Source organism: Accipiter gentilis, chromosome 27 (assembly GCF_929443795.1).
Source record: "Accipiter gentilis chromosome 27, bAccGen1.1, whole genome shotgun sequence".
Classification (NCBI taxonomy): Eukaryota; Metazoa; Chordata; class Aves; order Accipitriformes; family Accipitridae; genus Astur; species Astur gentilis.
The window spans coordinates 12,744,820-12,770,094 of NC_064906.1; the positions used below are offsets into that span (position 1 = coordinate 12,744,820).

Sequence of the window (25,275 nt, forward strand, 5' to 3'; positions counted from 1 at the left end):
ATGATAATGATAACATTAATAAAATGGCAACAGTAGTAATAAAAGGATTGGAATGTACAAATGATGCGCAGGGCAATTGCTCACCACCTGCCGACTGACACCCAGCTAGTCCCCGAGAAGCAATTCCCTGCCCCCACTTCCCAGTTCCTAAACTAGATGGGACGTCCCATGGTATGGAATACACCGTTGGCCAGTTTGGGTCAGGTGCCTTGGTTGTGTCCTGTGCCAACTTCTTGTGCCCTGGCTGGGCATGAGAAGCTGAAAAATCCTTGACTTTAGTCTAAACAATACTGAGCAACAACTGAAAACATCAGTGTTATCAACATCCTTCTCATGCTGAACTCAAAACACAGCACTGTACCAGCTACTAGGAAGACAGTTAACTCTATCCCAGCTGAAACCAGGACAACCCTCTAACACTTCTCCAGTATCTGTCAGAGAAGCGTGCTGTACTGTAAACTGCTCCTAGTGGTTTATATTGTGGATCGTGATTCTATACTCAGTAATATGAGCCAGGAAGCATACCTTTCTGCAAAACCATGGTAGTATGCTAGTTTGTCCTGCCTGTGCCTGTCAGCAGTCCTTTGGACAGTCCTGCTCTTGTATGAATCCATTATACACAATTACAATGTCAGAGAAGATCTGAGTTTGGAAGGGACCTCTGGAGGTCAACAAGTCCTATACCTGTGCTCAAAGTGGGGTCAAATAGAGCAAGCGGTTCAGCACCTTGTCTAGGTGAGCTTTGAGTATCTCCAAGGATGGAGACTGCACAGCCTCTCCAGTCAAGCTGTTGAAGTGTCTTATCACCTGTCTAGTCACCATTTTGTCTTTGAGGACATTACTGGAGACAGTGTGAAATCTCCTGGAATGAGTCTGCCCTGCTGTGTTGCCCTTCCAGCAGATATTGGGGTATATCAAGCCCCCAGTGAGGGCCAGGGCTTGCAGAGATAAGGCTAATTCCAATTGTCAGAAGAAAGTTTCATCAGCTTCTTACTCATCAGGAAGTTTGCAGCAGACATCTGCCATGATGTTGATCGTCCCTCTAATCCTAATCCAAACGTTCTCAACTAGCTCATCAGCCATCCTAAGGCAAAGCGTTCCCACTCTCTTTCACTTTAAAGGGCAACTCCCCATCTGGCCCTCCTGGCTTGCCCTTCCTAAAGACCCTGTATCCGTCCATTGCAGCACTCCAGTCTTGCAAGCTATCCCCCCCGCCCCCCCTCCATTTTCCTTCATCCTAGTTAGACTGTAGCCCTGTAACTGCACACAGAGCTCTAATTTTTCCTGGTTTGTTCCCATGCTGCATGCATTAGTGAACAGACACTTCAAATTGGCACCTGCTTGTGCTGGTTACCCAAGAAAAATGTGAGAGCTTATGACATGATGCTGTTCTCTTGACCCTTCCTTATGCTTGAAATGGGACACTTTCTACACTGTTTTGTCATTCCTGAGGTCTCTCTTGTCCACCTCAGACTGCATCTTTTACTTTTCAGTTGGGTCCACCACTTCCCCACTTGAATGTGAGTTATTTCCCTCCCCCATCATTCATAGTTGTAATAGTAATGGGATGTTTTGAAAGACTTGCTAAAGTTCCTCATGAAGTTTGTTGTAGGTTGGGGAATACATCTGATGCAATACATGATTATATGTAGAGAGAGATGTAATGAGTTCATGTGATTAGATATGGGAGTCTCATGAACTGGGATATTTCTAAGAGTAGAGTGGGACATAAATTTCTTCTGTCTAGCCAGAAAACTAGAACTATAAAGTGGAGGCTTTCTTAGAGGCATATTAATCTGTCTTTCCCAGTGGAACTTATTTAGTTAAATTTTTAATGGTAAATTTTAAATTCAAAGTACGTACTGCTGAGTATCTGGGCAGTTGACTGGAAAGAACAGGGTCACATAAAGAATCAATGCAACAGGAAATGGCAGAACGTTGCCTGTTTTCAACAAATGCAATATACATCAACAGAAGAAAATAACAACAAACAAGCATTCACCAGATGAACTTACCTCCCACAATATCTAAAAGGAATTTTCCAGAAGGAATACATTAAGTCATCCAGACATTTTACACACACAAATGCAGACTCTGTAGAAAGAGGAACTCTGACTCACAAGTAGCCAAAAGCACCCTGGGTGACTATCATCTCTTCAGTAAAGAAAAACATACAAAAGTAAGTGAGTACTTACTCCTTAGCAAATGTAGGATGCTCAAGGTGTCCACAAGCCTGTGAAACAGTTATTCTGACAGAGCCCCCAAAGCTGAATTATTTGCTTTTGTTAGAGGACTTCTAGCCAAAGTTCCCTACTGCCTCCTTCCACAAAGTCTCACCCAGATTAGGGAAAACCATAGAAACTGAAAAGAAAAACCTAACAAAGCTTGAAAGCAAATGAGGCCATAATCCCTTTTAGAGGATCATCTTTTTAAGGTGCCGTCTTATGGACAAAACTGCTGATACCCCTTTTTTCTTTTTCCCCACAACAGCAAACTATGCTTCTAGTATTGAGATTTTTATTTGCAGATTTTTAATTCTTCTTTACAAGAGCATCAGCTATACCACTGCAGTCTATTTTGCTCAAGTGCAATCATTTGCTTGCTGTTAAAAGATGTAGCAAAGAAATAGCTCGTAATCCACATTTGCCAGTAAATTCTAGCTGTTCTGTGCCATTCCTGAAAGGCAAAACAGTTGTAAAACTAGCAGACTGATTAAGGAAAATAAATGTGGTTGCTTTGGACCAGCCATCATGTATGTCAGCTGGAATGCACCAGAAAACCTGTCTTTAAGAGTCATTTTAGCTTATTTCAAATTTTCTAATAAGTATGACAGCATTTCTTCAAATTTAACAAAGTCAATTCTACGGAATCATAAACTCATGTAAATTGGAAGGGACCTCCAGAGGTCACCTTGTCCAACTTCTAGCTCAACACAGGTCAATTTAGAGCAGGTTGCTAAGGCACTTGTGGAGTTTTAATTATCTCCAAGGATGAAGAGATTCAGTCTTTCTGGACACCTTTTCTGTGTTTGACCACTCTCATTGTGAAGAATCCTTTCCTTATGCAAACTGTTGCAATTTCCTCTGTTGCAAATTTTGACCACTGTCTCTTTTCCTCTCACTTGGTCATCCTTTGCTGGACTCATTCCAGTATGTCAATGATGGTCATCTAGCATGGAGAAAAAGAAATGTATCAGCCCTTGTCATAATTCTGATAGTTCACTGGAACATATAATTTACTAAAAGATAGCGGAATTTGTCATCAACATATAATCTGCCTTCCAGACTTCACACGAACTTGGTAATCTTTTTGTCTTAATGTTTCCATCTGCAAATGAGATTTCCTGGCAGTACCTGGCTGAATATTCATATCTAAATTTTTCAACTGGTAACAGCTTGGCACCTGATTGAGTAATAGAAAACGAGGCTGGATGGAGCCTTGAGGGGTCATCCATTTACCTTTCTGGAGGAAAAATAATTCTTAGCTAAATAATTTGCTATAAATATTTGTGACTCTCCTTAACATTTTCCACTGACAGATAACCTGCAGTTTCCGAGGCAATCTGTTCCAAAGTTTCATTTTCCTTATGGTCACAAAGTTTTCTCTCTAAAAGTTAACTTGAATCTCCCTTGCTGTAGCTAAGTACATTACTTCTTTTCCTTTCTATTCCTTCTGTATTCCCCTTTCCAGGTATTTTTTGCATGTTGAAGACTTTTAGCATAACTCATCCTACATATTTGCTCTTCCTACTTCTACACTAGATTTTGTTTTACTTCTTCCCAATATAGCATGTTTTCTAGTCAACTGATAACTTTAATTTCTTTTCTAAGTTCTCTTCAGTGGGGTTCATCTTCAAGTGTGGAATCCAACTTCTGGGCACAGTACAGAAGTGCCAAGTGCAATGGAAGTATCTTTTAAACTGTCCTAAAAAGGACACTTGTATTTTTATTGCCCACTATAATTGTAGATGTGTCATTGGGGAGCTTGTGGCTTCAGTCCAATGTCAGATATTTTTCTGCAAAGCTTTCTGCACCTGACTTGTTTCTCAACTGAATGAAGAAGAGTTGTTACTCTTTGTTCGTGTAGTTGGTTATTTTCATCTGTGTAGTACTTTTCACTTGTCTTTATTTAATTGCATCATACATATATAATTTATTGAATTTTTCTTGGTAATTTTGAACTCCAGTTGTGGTCTAGTTCACCAGCTTGGGATCATCTGCAAACCTAATCAATAAGTTATTTCTTGCTGAAAATTCTGAGTTGTACTCAATGTATTGTTCCAATTTGTCAGCCTGGGAAATAGGGTTGGGGCTGGGGGGAAGGTGTTATTTTAATTTTGTCTTTGTTTCTCACCATCCAATGTATTCGAATTGGCCATAAACTAAATTTTCCCCAAGTCAAGTCTGTTTTGCCTGTGATGGTAACTGGTAAGTGATCTCTCCATCTTTATATTGACCCATGAGCTTTCTTTTCACTTTCTTTTCTCCCTCTGTCCTGTTGAGCAGGGGGAGTGAGAGTGGCTGGGTGTGCATCTGGAAGCTGACCAAGGTCAACGCACAACAGATTAAAAAAAAAATGTAAAAAAGAGTCTATGCGCTTGCTTTCAAAAACATTTCTGATCGATCAGAGGGAGCAGATATTCTCCAAATATAAGAATATCTGTATTATTTCCTTCCATGTCTGTCTTTACCGCTTAGTTTTCCGAGCAGATGGCTGTAGCGGAGACTTTATAATTTAAAAGTTTTACCCAATAGCTTTCCTTCTAGGATTTGCATCAACAGTCAAAGATGAAACACATTACAGAACATTTGCATATATTTTCAAATCTATGGTAACTAAGACAGAATTATATGTTCAGGTACAAGTGCTAAAATTATTTGAGTATGTCTGTATGGCTCTGCAAATATGCAGCTGCCCTGATAGTGAGAGGGAAGATATTCCAGGCCTTACCTGCTGAAGTCCAAAGCTGGTTAGACACACCTCTAGGATGCACATGGCTGTTGGAAGTAAATCCTTGTGTTCTGAACCAAGTTGTTATGAAACCATCCACAGAGCAGAAAGTCATTAAGTACAGGATAGGATCTAAATAATGTTGGTATGTTTCTTTATATCAGCAAGAGATTGCCCCTATTAGTTATGAATCCCAGTACCATATATCAAGATAAAAACAGTCCTTGCACAAGCAGAAAACAGAGGGTAGTCTGAAGATGTGTGGTTTGCTGTTTGTACATCTGGCAAATTATGAATTTAGGAAAAGCATGGAAGATGTAGCTCTGTTACAGATGACTTGTGAAAGTGGTAGCCTATCACTAGAAGGGATACTTGGCAGGTATGGACATACAACACTGGAAAATATCTTCAGGATATAGTAGCAACAGAACTGGAAATCTAGTTGAAAAGATGAAGAGCTGTGAAATTCATCACATTTAAAAGTTCAATAGCATATTTATTTATTTAATGAATTTAATTTTCAGCCTTCACTTTAAAGTGTTTAATCTTTGTGATACCAATTGTGTTAATTCATTATTTCAAGGTTCACTATGACTTTGGGCTCAGAAATATCCTGTCTGTTTTAAGAACACTTGGAGCAGTGAAAAGATCTAATCCCAGAGAGCCAGAGAAAACCGTAGTGATGAGAGTTCTGCGGGACATGAACCTCTCCAAACTGGTACTGTAACACTGGTGACTTTCCCCCAAAGAGTACTCTGTTTGCATTTTTAAGTGTATTTATTATGCACCTTGAAAAGCTCTTTTTCTTCAGCAGTTGGATACATAATTTTGCAGTTTTTAATATGGTTTATCAGTGAGTGGAGAATTGGAATACAGTTACAGTGTGAGCACCATTTGTCTTTTAGAGAGAGGAAAACACATGAGAAACCTTAGCTGAAAGAAATTAGTAGAAATACCATCAGATCCTAGGGGACCTAACCTGGTCTTGTAATTGGCTCTTTTTTTTTCCTTCTTTCTGCCCTAAGGAGAGAAAGGAAGAATGCATTGTATTAACTTTTAATAATGTCATTAAAGATCCCTCTTAATCCAGAATTTCAATTTATACAGTTCTTGGGAGTCTGTTGCCTTTTCAGAACATCACAAGAATTGCAATGAGTGTGGTAATTGGAAGCAGCTAACGCCTACTTGTATAGTCTAATCTCTTTCGATATTACTATTTAAAGTATTCATTTTTCTTTTTATTGCTGTAATTGAAAGGTTATAGCATGTCTAGACTCTGTGTATTTACCTTGGGAGCCAGTTTTGTGATGGAACCAATTACTCTGTTTCTGATGTTAATCTATTCAGTGCATTGGTACATGCATTCAAAGCTATAGGCACGCTTCAGTGATTTACAGAAGGAAAAAAATCATAAAAAGTCCAAGACAAAATACAATTTGAATAAATCTTGCTGGCTTATGTAACAAATGAAGAAACATGTGTGTATGTATTGAAGAAAACTGTCTTAAGATGTTAACATTTTTATAAGCTTTAAGTATTTAATTTAGAAATTACTACTTGTGATTGCATTGTATGAAATTCACTTAATAAAACTGATTCATAATGATAATATTTGTTTTGGAAAAGATAAGGTTTTTTACTGCCATCTTTTAAATGGCATATTCTTGAAGATTGTTTACAGCTGTAATAATAATTTCAATGAATAAATAATGTGTTTCCCCCTACTTCATCCTTGACAGGTGGACGAAGATGAACCTTTATTTATGAGTCTCATTAACGACCTATTCCCTGGAATTACTCTGGATAAAGCTGGGTATCCTGAACTACAGTCAGCCATCCAGAAACAAGCAGAGAAAGCAGGGCTTATTCATCATCCACCATGGATACTTAAACTCATTCAGCTGTATGAAACTCAACGAGTCCGACATGGTTAGCATGCTAGATTAGGTTTTGAGACTGCATAAAAGCAATACTTTTTTTATATTATCTACTAAAGAATGCAGATTATTTTTACAAAAAAAAGTATTTTAAAATTGAACAGATGTCATTTTTAAAGCCTATGTGGATATTTTGATAGGAAACTGTAATGACTTCTTTTTGGTGTGCAATGCACACATAGTGAGATTTTAGCTTTGTTGTATTACATTTTTATGGGAAATAGTAAGTGTGGCTGTCAGTGATTGAAATTTCTATGGAACAAGTTAAAATGTAGAGTATACATTAAAATTCAGAAACAGCCAATTTTGTTCAGTGTTCTGAACACAATTGTTGCCCTCAGACACAGTTCAGTCATGAAGTTCATATTTAATGTTACTGTGAGATTATGATGCTGAGAAGATTAGAAAAAATAATCTCTCAAACTTTCACTTGGATAGATTCTACCAAGCATGCAAGATAATTCCAAGTGTTGTTTTTTGTGTTCAATTCTGGCCATTTACACCGAGGAGAAATAAACCCACGTCCTGCTGGACCAGGGGGATTGGACAAGATGGCCTCCAGAAGTCCCTTCCAACCTCAACCATTCTGTGATTCTATGAAAATACATTTCTACAGTGCACAAAAGGCTACTGAGTAAAGCTTATCCTATCCTAAGAAGGGTACCAAAGACAGAGTAAAACCAGGTTTACAATTCATAGCTGAGTGGAAAAAAACCCTACCCCTACTTTGAAATGTCCCTCATCCGCCTAACCTCTAACAACTAAGTTTTTTAGTATGTGAAGGCGAAAATATAAAGGAAATGTAACTAAAGGAGCAAACATTTATGAAGATGTCATCCTTTTTATTCTCCCTTTTCATGTCATAATAAGACAATATTAAGCTTAAACTAATGGAACAAATAAAAGGAAATACTCGCTTGGCACAGTCTGAGACCTTAATGCCTCAAATGTTTAGTTCAGATTATTGGTTAGACAAAAGAACTGCTTAATGTTGTGCTGAGTTAATAATTTACATGCGGATCACTGGGTTCAGTGTTCCATATCAAATCACAACACATATATCTATGTAGGAACCATGAAAGTTTTAATGATTTCGGTCACCATTGAATGCGCCTCTTGTTAGAAGAAGCTGTTTGGTCTGTGAGACACCACGGACCACTGTTCCCCAAAAATCTTCAGGATCCACTGTGGCATTCTGCTTAGATGCCTCTTCTCTCTACAGGTCCCTGCTATTCCCAGGGGTCATGCAGCTCCAATTGTCCTAACACTTGGACACCCAGGGCCTTTCTATGACGCAAGTTATTGCATGGAGGGAAAAAGATTCTCTTTTCCTGACTTGCATTTGTCCTACTCATGGATGCTTATGGAGAAGTCACCGTGGGATTTCAAGTAATGAAAAACCTGTAAAACACATGACTTCTCTTGGCTGAAAGAGAGGCAATGTGTGCAAATGAAGTGCTAATGCACACACACAGATACACACGTGTGCATGAACATTCAGTGCATGGATCCTGAAATCTCTTTTTCATAACGGTTTTGATCAAAATGCAGTTGAAACCAGCAGAAAGGCCATTCCATTAACATCGAGGGGCTTGGACTAGATCTCCCCGTATGTAACATATGGCATGAGTAAGCGATTGTCTGGGTGCTCAGATTGTTTTAGGAAATGTTTAGCTCCCTTTAATTTTAGAGAAAACATCAGTCTGCATTGTGCTGGATTAGGTTTGTAACTCGGGTTTGTGATTGCTTGTTCCATACCTTTGCTGAAGAGGTTTTCAAAGCCAACTGAGGATTATGTTATCCAGTTGTCTTTAGGGTTAATAGGAGTTATCTAGCTCCCTTAGATGACTTCAGAAATCTCAGTTTGAATGTCCCATCTGCCTTTGGATAGACTCTGGGCCTCTTGAATAGGTGATGTAGAAAATATAACTAAAAAGGATCAACTGTAGGCTCAATTTATTGTTGAAGACATGGCTTCTTTTCCTTAGGCAATATGTGTATACATTGATGAAATGAAAAGTGTGGTTGCTGTTAACTGTTTTTTATGTAAGAAAGATGTATTAAAATGTCAGCATGGATGGATGCAGGTACATATTTTTGTTACATTTGCTTCAGAAAGATACACTCGATTTTGTGTATCATTGGGAACTACTCATTCTCATTAAATACATTTAGAAATTACTGGTTTTATTTACCACCAGTCATGTCAATGTCATTGCATGCAAACATCAAAAGGCAGTTGTGTTTTCCAATTAGAAAAAGGAAAAGAACTGCCTGAGGGAGGATACAGACCCACATAGGCTTGCCTATCATAATAGAACAGACATTTACAGAGGCCTTTTAATAATATTTTAAAATTCCATTTCAGTCAACATTAAGTGGGGTGAGAAACATCTTTTTTGTATTGGCTTTTGATAAAAATAAAACAAGGATCATTGATGCAAAGAACCATTAAATGGTAGCATGGCATTTTGACATTTCATTTTAAACCATGTTTATATTGTTTAAAGGTATGATGACTCTAGGTCCAACTGGTGCAGGAAAGACAAAATGCATTCATATTTTGATGAAAGCAATGACAGATTGTGGTGCTCCTCATAAAGAGATGAGAATGAACCCAAAGGCAATCACAGCTTCCCAGATGTTTGGTACCCTTGATGTTGCTACAAATGACTGGACAGATGGTATTTTCTCTACATTATGGAGAAAAACTTTAAAAGCAAAGAAGGTAATGGATATTGTGTCGTGATAGTGAATAAGGACATTTAATACTGTTTCCATAAGGTCTCATTACCTGTCATTTATGTGAAAGATCTTCCATTATAAAATCAAATGGGAAAATACAGTATTAGTTTTGCTTTGTGTCTGACTAGCTCAATGTATGCAAGAGTCAGAATTGCTTGTATATACCAGGGAGTACTAGGCTTCCCAAGCACTTGAAGTTCCAGAATTATATTGGAAAAGATTTTAAGGGTTTTGCTTCCTTCTGTAAGCAGGTAGTCCTAGCATTCAAACACAAAAGCAGGGGCTTTGTTCATGTTTTGATGTGAGGACAGGCAAGCTGATTTTCTTCTGTCTGGTTTTACGTCATTGACACTCTATTTCACTAATTAGATCAGAATACAAGAGACTTTGGTAAGAAATCAGTATAGGCATTTCCCAATTCTCTTATCAAACCTGCAGATGATGTTTCATGGAATCATAATTACACTCAGATGTTCTGAAGTTTCATTCAGTTCTCACTTGGAAAATGGGAAGCCTTACGTGAAATACTTAGGTAACATCCCACAAGGACTGAGTGTGTGCCTGTGTCTGTGACTGTATTTAATGGGAAATGTCTTCATCCACTTTGATGGATGCTGAGCTGGGTGATGTACTTGTGTAGAAGAAAGGGACAGCTTTATGCTTAGAACAGCGCAAATTAATTTTTGTCACTATTCCTTAATATGATTTTTGGTGTGACACAGGATAACAAAAGAAGGATTAAAATCACTGAGCAAATTATAAAAATTTTAGTTCATGCTGAGAATATGATTTTTGGTGTGACACAGGATAACAAAAGAAGGATTAAAATCACTGAGCAAATTATAAAAATTTTAGTTCATGCTGAGCTAATCAGCACCAAATTATGACTCATTGTTTATATCCAAGAGTATGTTCTCTGAGATTAAGTAAATGTGTATTTTTGGTCAGTGTATGTAAAATTGCATGTCTCTCCTTTTTTTAGGGTGAGCATATCTGGATAGTTTTGGATGGACCTGTTGATGCAATATGGATTGAAAATCTGAACTCTGTTCTGGATGATAATAAGACCCTTACTTTGGCCAATGGAGATCGTATTCCAATGTCCCCTAGTTGCAAAATTGTTTTTGAACCTCACAACATTGACAATGCTTCCCCTGCAACAGTTTCTCGTAATGGGATGGTCTTCATGAGTTCTTCGGTGTTAGATTGGAAGCCTATATTAAGGGCTTGGCTGCAAACACTACCTATTACATACTCTGATGTCCTATGGAATTGCTTTAATGCTGTATTTCAGGTACTTAATTCAACCACTTCAGAAAAAAAATATTACATTTCTTATTCTTTATTTAATGAAGCATTATTTCTTCCTAAGTGCTTTTTCAATTATTTACTTCTCTTTGTTTATGTAATAAAACAAAGATGAAGGATTTAAAAAAAAAAAGAGAGAGAAAATTATCTCTAACATTAATGAATGAGTGAAACTATAACAGATGAATAATTTGGATGCTTTGTTTTGTCTGCATAGATTAGTTGGCAATGAGTTGTTAAATCTGATTATTTTATAATGCGTGTTGGCAAAACAGAGATATTTTCTTTGGCTGTAATTGTTACTGCAATTTTAATTCTTGTTAGGATACATAAAAGGAGTGGGTAAACTTCCTTGTTTGTTTTAAATGTAAAGAAGTAAATTTGGGGAAAAATTAAGCTAGATTCACTCTGATGGAATCTTTCTTAAATTTGGCTGCAACAGGAATGCATTTGGTCCATTAGTTATTTTTAAAAGACATGCTATAGTTCAAATTAATTCAGGGTAGTTCTGTGCTTTGTGGTGTTCTGAAGCTTAGCATAGGTGACCGTAGTGGTCTCTTCTGATTTTATAATTCATGATTCTGTTCCGAAGGAGATTCTTGAGATGGCATCTCTAATACATTCTCTGTCTAAATCATGTTCAATCAATAGATCCAAAGGGAGAATTCTGAATGTTTTTTCCCCTCCATTTGGCCTTAGCATACTGAATCATTAAAAAGGTTTCATTAATATTATGGATGGTTGTACTCAATAGTGGGTCTAAAAGCACAGTCTCAGTAGTATACTCTTTCCAATTACATTGAAATTCTTATTTTTTCTTTGGAATTTTTTTAAGAAGTAGTTGCTGTTTTGCAATCTTTCGGCGTTGTTATCATCTGATTTCCCCAACATCTGTGGAACAAATGCAACTTCCTTATATACCTTGCTTTCCTATTGGCTCTTTTCTGCCAGTTTACTTGTGTAACTGGTGTTGGATTTCACAGGGGTTTCTCCTGTAATATTTTTCATCGCTGTTGGACTTTACAAATACAGTTTTCAATGATCTTTGAGTGACATTTCAGAAAGTTTATTTATAAATCATAATAAAAGCAATCATTAATATAGTTTTGGAATGCCTTGAATGTTAACAAATGTTGTCTTACAGATATGCTTCATTCAGCACCCGTTTACTTTAAAACCAATGTTTAACAAGCTATTCATTTTGTTCTACCTCCAAAACATAATGATATGACATAGTATTTACTGCAGTGGCAAGAGAAACAATTCTGATAATGAATTTTAAAATATGCTTCCAAAGTAATGTATATGTGGGTCAATTTACTACTTCTTTGCCACAATTCTATTTATATTTTATACTACAACTTGCTCTGAAAACATAATAACAACATTTAAAATACCCTAGCCTGTAGCAATAGCAATAAAGTCCAGAAAAATATGTATTTTATTAGAGTGAAAGATGAAAATGCAGTGAAATATGAAGTTAGTTCTGTGCTGAAGGCTGCATTTGGAACTATTGAAATGTAAATGAAAGCTGTCATGCTGTCAGTTTTCTTTCACTTCTAATGAGCTATCTTTGCTTCTCAAATAATAGAAGCAATAACAGTGATTTTACAGATGAGGGTAACACTACTTTTGTATTCAGATGGGTCTTTTTACAGTTATTATCCCCCCCTCTAAAAAAAAAAAGGATAAATTCTAAAAGAAAGTTTATGAAATAAGATGCATCAACAGTGGCAGTCAAACCCCAAATACAGACCTTGGTGAATTTAATGCTAGTATTAAAAAAAGCGTAGATATAAGCAGCTTACATATACCTGATATTTAGAAGAAAATGAATATTAGGTTATAGATCAAAATACAGTAACTAAGGAGAATCAGTCTTTAAGTATACCTATAGAGACCTTTTGAAATCAATCTAAATTCAACCAAAATAGATGTAAGGCAACTGCTATAGTAATTCCAATTTGCTTACAAGAAATATTCATTGTTTATGTTAATAAAAAATAGTATATGTCACTGACAGTCTACATATTGGATAAAATCATTATTAATGAAGGTACGGCAAGTAGCAGTAATGTAGGAGGAAGCACCAGAGAATAATAGTTGTGAATCAGTGGAAAGAATGTATTTATTCTTTTCATGTATATTATGAATTCCACTGTAAGTCATTAGTTTTTATATAAAAGACAGGAGGTAGTCCAAAAGACAAGGATAAATTAAAAAAAAACCCAACAAACCAACAAAAACCCCCAAAACAACCCCCCAAAGCCAACCTTATTTTGAATTAAGATTATCTTTGAGTCCTTTCTATTTCCACAGGATTTTTTTAAAACAGCGATTAAGGGGTTGGACTTTCACCCTCACTTTCCCAGTTCTTTCTTCTCAGCAACATTTCCTGCTTAGGAGTAATTTCAAGTAAACTCCCATCCCCATATAAAGTTCCTACTCTCTTAAATTTAGAAGCTATACTGCCAATTTCTTGTCTGTGAATGATGATGCTACCTGTAAGCATCAGAATTGCTTAGCTGATGGAAGTAATTATCTGAGACAATGTCAAAGAACTGAAATCATTAAAATAATTGCCTGAGTGGCACTATTTAGTTTGTCTGCAATGTGTGAAGCTCAAACTAGTGATGGATGTTATGTGAGTAACATAAGTTTCAGCATGTCTATGTATTGTTTAAATGAAAAAAAACCCTAGTAATTTTAAATCATACTCCCTTTCCCCCCCTTTTTTCTTTAAAAAATAAAATATCTGATGTCCTGGATCTGTTATTGACCTATTCTGGAGACTTCAGGGAAGTCCTACAAACAGCAGAGTAGTGAGATGCGACTTATTCCTCCCTCCGCATTAAATCTCACCCTAATCTTATTTGGATAAAGGCTGCTACTGCCTTTGGAGCACAGGGTTGAATATATAATCCAAAGTGTTTTTTAGCTTTAATATTTAAATGCTGATGTGCAAATTAATATCACAAATATTAATAACTTTACATTATTTAATTGTTCTTGTGCTTGTCTAAACCCTTTGAGTATGTTCCCAAGTTCTTGTCTTAAAGAGCATTCTACAGTCCAGTGAGTTCCATAGTGACTGTATACTGTGCAAAAGGGTCTTTTCTCATATGATTTTTTACCATCTGACTTCATTTTGCAGTCTCCTTGTAAGGGATGACAAATTCCTGATCCAAATTCTTCACAATTTATGTGTATTTGTCATGGCCCAACTCATTTTTCCAGACCGCCTGTCCAAACAAAATACCCTAATAAGTAGTTAATTCATGCTAATTGCTCTCTTGATCTTGCATCCTTCTTTAAGCCATGTATTGTTTTAAAAATAGTAGTGATAAAATATTAGTGTATATGGACCTGATTTTTTTTCCCCATAAAATCGAAGAACAAGAATTACACAAACCTCACCGGAATCATAAGTACCTTAAAACTTGTTCTGGTGAAAATTGTCCTCTTGAAAGTACAGACTACTTTGACTCATGAAATATCTTTATTCTGAGTGTGTCAAATCGATTATTAAACAATTTGCAGTGCCCTGTGAGACATCTAGTCTATTTTACAGATGAAGAAACTGAATCTCAGAGAGATTTATGTCCAGATTTTAAAGGTCTTTAGACTTGAATATCCCACACTGCTTGCAGTGCCTTATTTCTACCCATTCCTTGTGGTACCGACCACCCCCTCAGTTAGTCATTTGAGCACCCTGTGTGCTGCTGGGGGCAAACCAGGCATTTTGGAGGGAAAGGCACAAAAAGCAACACACAGAGGTGGAAGCCCTTTTGCTAGTCAACAAGAAATAACAAAAATAGGAATGTTTGCTAAGCCTCCCTCCTCCTATGTATGCCCACATTCAGTCTGTCTTCTTTCTCAGACCACTTAGCCATGAGCCCTATTCTAGATTAAGATGCTTAAGTGAGCTTTTTCTCATAATATATATATATATATCTTTGTCGTGTGTGCTACCCGCTATTCTAGTGAGATGGAACACAGGAGGATGGGTAAAAATCTTGATTCAGTCTCTGTGCCAATAAATACTCAGCACAGGGTACTTAGAGAACTTTAGTGGCAAAAAAAGTAAATGGAAAGGTCGAACAAAGTTGGTATGTGGGTAAGCAGCTCACTGATTTTTCAAAAATATCTAGGTGTTTATTTACATCTTTGGGTGGTTGAATGTCTTTGTTGTCTTAGCTTTCTCACTGACAGGACATGGGAGCCATAAATGGAAATCCTCCAAAATGACTATCTTCCATAGTGTCCCTGTTGTACTTTTACTTCCCAGAATGAGTAGGCAGTGTTGATTTCAAAAAATTATGAAGACAAATGGAACCCATAGGGAGGGAATTGTATTAAAAATTGTTAAATGAAGGTGAGACTAGGTTATAATTTACATCAGTCTGTACTATGTATGGCAGTTAGTATTGTAAAATAATTCTGCACTGCAAATCTCAGCAAGGACTTTACATCAATTTGAAACTTTGCTAAAGATGTTGCAGAACACTTGGCAAAGGCAGGCATGGTAGCCATCGCTATGGAGTAACCTGAGGAAAGTCCAGGTTCCATTAAAATCAATTGCAAAATTCCCTTCGGATCCTGCCAGGGTTCTACAGAAAACCGAGAGTATTGGTTTCAAGAGGGACAGGTACATTATAGTGCAGTCAGAACAGATCAGCCAGATAGAAATTTATAGTGGTGAGGTTGTGCATTATATACATATCATTACAGCTATTCTAGTGCTTTTATCTTTCTACTACAAAAATGGCAATGGTAGATTAAAATCTCCAGTGGAGAGCACAAATGGCAGATCCCTGACGTAACTGAAAAGCAGTCTTCAAATTACTCTTCAGGAAATTGCTGTATGGAGTTAATATGAAAAATTCTGCTGACTGTGGTACATCAAAGTTATTCGTCTATTATGTTATCGTTAGCAAAATTTCATGGTCTAAGTCTGAATATTTATAATCCCAGAAATGGGGGGAAATATTGTTTGCAATAAAGTTTAGAATATCTTTGAAATTAAGAAATTGGTCTCATCTAAGAATGAATCATACCATTGAGACTGGTAAACAGATTCTTTAAATGACGTTTTTCCTTTCCAGGATGTGATAGATTTTGTTTTCTCTGCTGTGACACCAAAAATGCCAATTTTAGAATGTATGTACATCAAACAAGCTATTGACCTCCTACAGGTAGATATGACATTCAGTTTTTCCCTCTCTCATTCTGTTGTTTGTGCTGGGACATTGTTCTAGGAGGGCAGTAGTTACATATTGCATCTGCTTTGCAGGGTTTATTGTCTGACCGAGATGAGAAGCAGCTCAGCGAGGGACATATTGCTCGCTTGTTTGTTTTTGCTGTAATGTGGTCAGCCGGAGCTCTTTTGGAACCAGATGACAGGCTGAAAATGGAGCTGTTCCTACGGAAGCACTCTGCAGTGAAAGAACTTCCAGCTGTGAATGGAGAAGAAACCATGTTTGAATTTGTTATCAATGGCTGTGGCCAGTGGGAGCACTGGTCAAAGAAGGTTTGTATGCTGCAACATGCTAAGCTTTCTTATTGAGTATACAGGAATGATGTATTTGGTAAGAGGCACATTATTTATTATTTAAAACTCTGCATATTTTTGTTAGGAAGATTAACCCTACCAAATGCTCAAGACTTTCTTTTTTGAAAAATTTTTTTCTTTTCTCCATAAATATCTTTGGCAGAGAATAGGAACATGCATTTGAAATAGCTTTGGAACTGAAACAGAAGTGATCTTAGCTTTGTCTACTGTCTGTCACCCTACTATTTAAGAACTCCCAGCAAGGAGAAGCTTTTTTCATGTAATGGAGAATAGTGGAGTGAAAATATCGCATTAGTCTAACACCCTTTTAGAAAAGCTTGGCAAGGTGCTGATAAATGGATGCTTGGCTTTCAGGAAGAAAAGTTTTGCTAATGTACATTTTATAAATTATATTTGGTTTTGTGTTCTGATGCAAAGTGATTGTGTGGGCAGGTAGAAAGTCTCAAACTTTTTGCATGTCTTTCTTGTGCAGGTCCCTGAATATATTTACTCTAGAGATTCAGTACCAGAATATACTTCCATTCTAGTTCCAAATGTAGACAGTGTCCGAACAGACTTTCTAATGCACACTATCATGAAGCAAGGAAAAGCTGTTCTGCTAATTGGGGAACAGGGAACAGCAAAAACAGTTATGATTAAGGTAGGTGGAATGGAAAAACATGTAATAGCTTTGTATGGTAACATTGCAGTAATTGACATTGGCACAAATGTTAAATTGAAGTGTAAGAGTAATTTGATTTTTCTTCATATTACATATTAGCATTCTTACTGAGGCATTTTGCCAGTACTCACATGGCCTACAAGCAAAAACCCGTAAGCATCTATACTTTAGTATAAAGGGTTCTTTTAAACTTTGCTAACCATGGCTACAAGGTCCTGTGATAAATGCTCTTTAATATGCTTTCTTTTCTTTTGAGAAGTCAAACTGCAGATTTTGCTAAGAAAATATTGATTCTTGGAAGATTTTTTATTTTCCTGTGCTTTGTTGGTGGTACCATGTGTGAACTGATCTTTTGTACACCCTTGTTGCACAGACTTTCTTCACAAGCCAAACTAAAAAGAAATAAAGAACTTTCTTTACTCAGGGTACTCAGGGTGATTTTTCAGAGGGTAAATTTAGTGTTTATTATCTGGTCTCTTAATTCCCTCACTGAAAATGACATATTGCTCTTTCTGTAGAAGAAAATAATAACAGGATTGCTATTAAATTAACAAATTCATACTTTCTCTATTATAAAATGGTGCAAGTTAATCATATGACACTTAAATTAATAACTTACTAAAAAAGAGCCAATAATCAAAAAGCTGAACAACCCCAGCTGTCATACCAAACCTGCCATCCCTTATTTGAAAAAATGGAAGTGTAATGGTTTTCAGCATGGTTTCCGTGATTTCCAGGGGAGTCTGTAGACCCTTTGATCAATGAGAGGTAGCTAAATAAAACTGATCTACTGTTGGGACAGCTGAATTTGCCATACAGGCATCTGTACCTCTGTTGGAGGCTCTGCAGTGGTCTTGAAATTGAAAATAACTGAAAAACACTGGCCTAAATTGACCTTTGGCTTTCTTAAAATCTGGAGCCATTTCGTGTCCCCTGGCCATGTGCTTTCTGAGCCCTGACATAAAGCGAGTTGTACCAATGCCAGCAGCCATTAATACTACTTTTTGAGCTTGGCTGTTGATGCCAACACGCATGCCGGTGTAATGTCAACCTCTGTTCCTGGCACCAGCTGGAGAACTATTTTAGCAGAGTGAAGAGGCGAGGTCTGGGTGGTGGTCTTGATACTCTGCATACTGGATTTTGGCCAGATACTGGCAACCTCCAACCTTCAGCTGCCATTCCTCTCCCTAAAAATAGTTGGAGCTGATTCTTGGGACTTGCTTACCCTGTGTCTATTCTATAGAGCAGCGTACGTTCCTTACACAAGCGAGCATAATGCCAGTAGATATTTGATCTCATTGAAGGTTAGGAGTGAAAATTAACTGCCTTCATAACTGTTTGCCTTCTGCTTTCACCTTCTGTAGAATTTTGCTTTAGTACATCTCATGGAAAAGAAATTTCCAGATATAAGCAGCTGGTTTTGTGAAAAAGTAAAAAAGTTTTAATATAGAACACTTCAGGTAGTAATCTGAATTAATCTGAAGTAATCTTTAGCATTGAGTAAGGCATCAGTATATATCAAAATAAAGAACTTATAATGCAGTGTTATTTAAGACCTTTACTCTCTGTACTATTAATTCATGAATTGCAAATAAAACAGAATTTAACATGAAACTGGTATGGTAGAGTTGAATATTGTCTGACAGTTTAACTAACAAAAATAATCCCATTAAATAAACTCTTCTTTTTCAAAGATAGTGTACTGTGGAATATAACTGTTACCATGTAAAGATTCTGAAATGCCATAACGAATAAAACACAAGTGTGTTTTCTGAATGGTTGTATTTTCATAGTTGCGGTGGGTTGACCTTGGCCAGCTGCAAGACTCAAACCCAGCTGCTGGTTCCCTCCCCGTCCTCAACAGGACAGGGGTTGAGGTAAGGACAGGATGATTACCCACCAATTGCCATCACGGGGAAAGCAGACTTGACTCGGGGAAAATTAATTTAATTTATTGCTAATTAAAAATAGAATAGGATGGTAAAAAACAAAGACAGTACTAAAAATACCCTCCCCTGACCCCTCCCTTTTTCCCAGGCTCACCTTCACTCCCTCATCCCCAAGTCCTCTACCTTCTCCTCCCTGAGCAGTGCAGGGGATAGAGAATGGGGGCTGCGGTCAGTCCATAACAGCCCCTCTCTGCTGCTCCTTCCTCCTCATGCTGCTGCCTACTCCCACATGGGGTCCCTTCCACGGGACACAGTCCTCCATGAACTTCTCCAGCGTGGGTCCCTTCCCCGGGCTGCAGTCCTTCAGGCACAGACTGCTCCAGCGTGGGTCCCCCATGGGGTCACAAGTCCTTCCAGAAAACCTGCTCCAGCGTGGGCTCCTCTCTCCAGGGGTCCACAGGTCCTGCCAGGAGCCTGCTCCAGCGCGGACTTCCCACGGGGTCACAGCCTCCTTTGGGCATCCCCCTGCTCCGGTGTGGGGTCTGCAGGTAGAGATCTGCTCCACCGTGGTCCTCCCTGGGCTGCAGGGGGACAGCCTGCCTCACCAGGGTCTTCCTCACGGGCTGCAGGGGAATCTCTCCCTCCTGGGGAGGAGAGCACCTCCTGGCCTTCTTTCTACTCTCACTCTGGTGTCTGCAGGGCTGTTTCTCTCCTTTTTTTTTTTTCTCACTTCTTCCTCTCAACTGCCAGGCAGCATTTTGTCCTTTCTTACGCAGGCTGAATGGCTCCGGTGGGTCTGTGTCTCTGGCACAGGGGACCCCCGTCCTCTTCTCAGAAGGGGCTGCCCCACAGCCCCCGCTGCCAGCGCCTGCACACCTACACCCAGTACATTAGTTTTGTACAAACTGTTGGAGCCCAGAGGAGAGGTCCAAGCAGTGACCTGCACCAACCCATCAGCTGTCAAGAGCACTCACCAAACACAGGTCTACATGTACATTGCACGTGTAGACTGTTATTTGTGTGATGTCTGAGAAAAACCTCTTTCTGAAGGGCACCTTTCTCAAACTGAGATAATCGTATCAACGTTGTACCAACAAAATTAACAGTTTAACAATATTCATCAAAATATTTTGAGGGGGCTTAACTGTATCTTCCTTTCTGTTGTCACACAGAGTGTATGCCTCACTGGATTTGTTCTTAGAGCACTTAATCAGCAATGATATAGGTTTATTTTTCTGAGGTACCGAAATGGGAACATTTCTAGTCAACCCTGTTATAAAGATAAGAATTTAAATGATATTCAACTTTGTCACCATAGCAGAAGAATTGAATCTTTAAAAAGAAATAGTGTTGGAAATCTGGAATTTTTAATAGTATTATTATATCCCAGGACTCTTGCTAAAAAAAATATTTCCCATGTGTTATATATATATATATATATATGCCTTGGTGTGACTCCAGGGTTACAACTTTTTCTTTCCGGTTCTATTATGAAACCTCACAAAATAAGAAAAGTGGAACTTCATTGCTTTAGGGCATCCTCAGCAGCTGTGGGAATTGTTTGCATTCATAAAACCCAAGGATTCCTTTCTTCACCGAGACAGGATAACTATCAGTAAATGCAATGTAGCTGGGTTTAATTTTACTCTACCATTCCTTTACACTGCTTTTGTTGTAAGATATGGTGCTGTAGTGTAAACGCAAAAAAGGATTTGGTTTTCTACTTGTTCCCTGCAGACTGCTGTAATAGATCATCCCTAACAGCTTGAATTTAGAAAAACCCTGACAATTGATAATGCAAAATTTATTTGCATCTTGAGTTGTCACATGTCTACTTGTTTTAACACTTAGTGAAGTCTGTTAAAAGCTTATAAATTTTAATACTTAGAAACTTTATGCAAAACATTAATTGTGAGTTTGTTTGAATTTCAGGTCGGAGATGGTATACTTATCTTAAATAAACTGCTGTTTGACATTTTGAAGTTAATAGCAGGACTGAGATTTTGTAGCTGTCTGATTTTTGCAGGGCTGCTGAGCATCTGTGTCTCCCTTTGGCTGAATTCATCTGGAGTTACTGATGCACTTCACTCAAAATTGGTTTATCTTGCAGGATTACACAAGCAAGTATGATCCCGATGTTCACTTGACCAAATGCCTAAACTTTTCTTCTGCAACTCTGCCAAATATGTTCCAAAGGAGCATAGAAAGTTACATGGATAAAAGAATGGGCACCACATACGGTCCTCCGGCAGGGAAGAAAATGACTGTCTTTATTGATGACATCAACATGCCTGTCATTAATGAATGGGGTGATCAGGTAAAAGAAAAGTGTTAATATTTGGGAATTGGTGGTCTTACCATTGCTGCTGATGGAAATGCTGATCTGTGGGTTGCAAAAATAGGGAAGTTTAGGAAAAAGGTATCATAATATGGACTAGACCAAGTACGTCTACTAAAAGCAATTTCCCCAAGCCAGTTTTCGCCATGAGTAATAAGCTGTCAGTCCCAGAAGATTAGGGTCAGCATCAAGCCACTTGGTGCAATCATTGTAGCTTTGTTTTGGTTACATACAGAGCTTCCAGGATTTCCAAACTAGCTGTAATAAGAACCAGTCTGGGAAAGGAAGCATGCAAATCCAAGAAGCAATCAGACACTCCTTCCTTCTTCCATCCGCTCTGGACTTTAAAGTACAGTTATTATTAGGTGAAATCTAACACCACAGTTGACATCCAAGACTAGTGAGATGTCTTGAGGTATTGATGAATGAATACTTATGGACCTATACTCTGAAAATCTAATTTAAATTGAAAAAAATTACTGCTGAGAAAAAGTAACTTTCCCACTCCCAGTATAGCTCTGTAATCCTCTTCTCTCACTGCCTCTATGTAAGTGAACGTGTGACTATACTTTGTGCTGAATTAACCATTCTTTGTCACTATCTAAGTGCCTGTGTCAATCTGAACAAATAGTCTGGCTTGAAACTTTAAAGTGCTGAATTTTCTTAGATTGATATTGTAGAAAACCAGTTGAATGTCTGACCTCATGTCCACAACTACGTAGCACAGGCAGCTTTCACACAGCATCAGAGCGCTTGGTACTGTGTTGCATGGCTTAATAAATTGCAGAAGTGTCCAGCAGAATATTTGAAATTAAGAAAGGTAAGAGATGTCTTTTCTTCTGTCTATTAATTTATTATACTGGAGATTTCCTCTTTCTTTTTTTTTTAAGTTGAGAACCCTGAAACAATTACCTGCTCCATTTTTTTTTTTTCTTTTCTGATAACTAGATCACCAATGAGATTGTAAGACAGCTGATGGAACAGAAAGGTTTCTACAATTTGGAGAAGCCAGGAGAATTCACAAATGTGGTTGACATCCAGTTTGTAGCTGCTATGATTCACCCTGGGGGAGGTCGGAATGACATCCCACAGCGCCTGAAACGCCAGTTCACCATCTACAACTGCACACTGCCTTCCAGTTCCTCCATTGACAAAATATTTCAAACAATAGCTGAAGGCTATTTCTGTGAACAGCGACGTTTCCCTGCAGAAATATGTAAACTGGCTTCAGCATTAGTATCTACAACTCGAAAGGTTTGGCAAACGACAAAAGCGAAGGTAAAATTATGTCTGTTAAGAAGCCTTTGGAACATCTGTACCATGACAAAGCAACAAGACCCAGGTCTTTTGTACTGTCATGTGTGTTCATACTTGATATTGTGAAGCTGTGACCTGTATGTATAATTGCTGGCTGATGCTGCTGTTCTGAATTTGTTGCTATCAGCACCTGGTTAGCTGACTGAAAACATAATCATATGCGGTGCCTTCTATAGCTAATGTAAGAATTACATTATATAATACAGTAAGCATAACTGATAGGAAGATTTAGAGGTCTGCTGGTTGAGAAAATGTCAAGGGCATAAGGAATCATAAATTAAAAATTAAATAGGAATCTTCTGTGAAGATGTTTGGGATTGTGAGAAACTTTAAAGATCTGAATTAAAGGAAAGAAGTCAATTTTGACAGAGAGGGAATCAGTTCAAAACAAATGAAATCTGATATTTAGTAAATTCTAAATATTTACGTCTTCCATTTCAAACAGATTGTAAAAACGTTTAACTGCAATTCCTAAGCAAATGTCGCTTTGAAATAGAAAATGTATGTGTAGAATGAAATTTGAAAAGTTAAAATTACAGCATAGAAATGTGTGCTAAATTTGATCTTCTAATGAAAAAAGTGGAGGAGAGTGTTGGAAAGGTAAGGATAGGCAGCAATTTGGTAAATTATATTTTCTAGTCCAGAAAAGGTTGGTCAGAATTTCCCAAGCAAATCAACTGTAGACATAAACTTGGCTTACACAGAGAAATAGAGTTCTAGTGAAACTATTTACCAGTCAAGTATTGACCAGCGTATTCAACAGAAATGGTGCTTATTACTGCTAATTAACTGCCTATAGAGAAAATGTAGCATTTGCAAAGTCATTCATTTTTTCAAATACTCTTTTCTCATTTTTCTGCTCTCTTTTCTTTGCTTTTCCTCATCTACTTTTCCTTTTCCTCATGAACTTTTCCTCAAATGTTCTTGGAAAGGACAAAAGAGAGTGACAGAAATGGTCTGGAAGAGAGGGCGGGAGCAACACCACAGGTTAAGCAACGCTGACGTTTTTACTGTGACCCTCAGTGCCATCGTTAACTAACCTGTCTTGGCTACCTTTCAGTGCATGTTCCTGGGACTTGAAAGATTCAAAGAAACTTGAGTGAAATCTATGTGAAGTTAAAGAGCTGGTCATTGCTACTGGCGTGTCTTCGTTTTTATCGTTGCCTCTTAAATGCCAAGCATCTATTTCTGCTTTAATACAATATTGATTTTGAAGTTTGTGAAAATTTCCATATTCACTTGTTACTAGATAGAAAATGGTTTTTTTTAGTAGTTATTTGAATATGGCTTATGACATTATTTTGTAGATGTTACCAACTCCAGCTAAATTTCATTACATCTTTAATTTACGAGACCTCAGTCGTATTTGGCAAGGAATACTTACAGTTACTTCTGAAGTCTGCCAGAGCATCAGTGTTTTGGTAGCCTTGTTCCAGCATGAATGCAGACGTGTTATTGCAGACAGGTTCATCAGCCAAAGTGATAAAGACTGGTTTGAAGATATGATGAAAAAGGTAGGCAAATAGTGTTCTAGTATTTGCCACAGAAAGAGGCCACTGAAATGTTTCATTACTAAAGCAATCCTTAATGTATTGTTGTAGACTGCTTCTGCAGAACATGGTCAAAATCTGTTTGAAGATAAATCCACAGAATTATACTTTGTGGATTTCTTGCGTGGTGTCCCAGAAGCTACTGGAGATGAACCTGATGATGCAGAGTTGAAGGCTCCTAAAATTTATGAGCCTATCCCATCTTTGGATTATTTGGCAGAGCGATTACAGATGTTCATGCAACAGTACAATGAAACCATCAGAGGATCAAAGATGGATTTAGTATTTTTCAAGGTATTAGTGCCTGTAATTATATTAATACAGAAAGTGCCTGGTCTTTTGCACTTACTGATACATGGATCTTGTATGTTTCTATCAAATTATTTTGGAGATAGTTCAGAATGGCTAGTCCTGTATCCAACAAGCCTTACAAGTAAACTCTATAAAGCCATGCTGCTGTCTTCTGGCTGCCTTTGCTCCCACAAATTATTCCACCTCTTTGCAGTTCCCCACCTTTTCTTTCTCCTGCCTTGCATAATACAAAGCACAGGTCACTGGTTTCTACAGTGCACATTGTGAATGTCATCTTGCAGCTCTGAAAGTTACCTCCTTTTCAAAGGTCTCCTGATGCATGATGCTTTCTTCAGCTTTAGACTGGGTGGTTTGGTAGTTTTCTAGGGCATTTCAGATTAATTCTTGCTCTAAGATAAATACAGCAATTGAGTAAGAAATGTCTATAGTGTACTTGTATTTTGCTTTTGGCAGCCTATTTAGAGAGCCTGTAAATAGCTCAGCTAAAAGGTTGGGGAGGGGTGTTAATACACATCCTTTCTAGTTTTCCTTCTGTCCCCTAAGGGGCACGCCCTCAGCTCTGCTGAGTACAAACACTGCTTATGACATTGCTTCATAGGAGCATGATGCGAGGACATTTCTCTTTGGCTAGCCCTGCTGCCCACTGAAGTTAGGGGGAAACATCTTGTTGATTTTGATGAGTACAAGACTGAGTCT

General features: G+C 37.8%; 1 protein-coding gene across 1 annotated transcript in view; it reads left to right on the forward strand.

Moving 5' to 3' along the window:
- LOC126051190 (dynein axonemal heavy chain 5-like) overlaps positions 1 to 25,275 on the forward strand; it is a 160,869-nt gene that overhangs the window by 59,890 nt on the left and 75,704 nt on the right. The window contains exons 40-50 of the mRNA XM_049830108.1: positions 5,534 to 5,668; positions 6,690 to 6,879; positions 9,398 to 9,615; positions 10,615 to 10,926; positions 16,046 to 16,135; positions 16,234 to 16,470; positions 16,985 to 17,152; positions 21,173 to 21,379; positions 22,349 to 22,678; positions 24,025 to 24,231; positions 24,319 to 24,561. Coding sequence (XP_049686065.1) covers positions 5,534 to 5,668; positions 6,690 to 6,879; positions 9,398 to 9,615; positions 10,615 to 10,926; positions 16,046 to 16,135; positions 16,234 to 16,470; positions 16,985 to 17,152; positions 21,173 to 21,379; positions 22,349 to 22,678; positions 24,025 to 24,231; positions 24,319 to 24,561 — 2,337 coding nt within the window. The remainder of the gene's footprint in view (positions 1 to 5,533; positions 5,669 to 6,689; positions 6,880 to 9,397; positions 9,616 to 10,614; positions 10,927 to 16,045; positions 16,136 to 16,233; positions 16,471 to 16,984; positions 17,153 to 21,172; positions 21,380 to 22,348; positions 22,679 to 24,024; positions 24,232 to 24,318; positions 24,562 to 25,275) is intronic.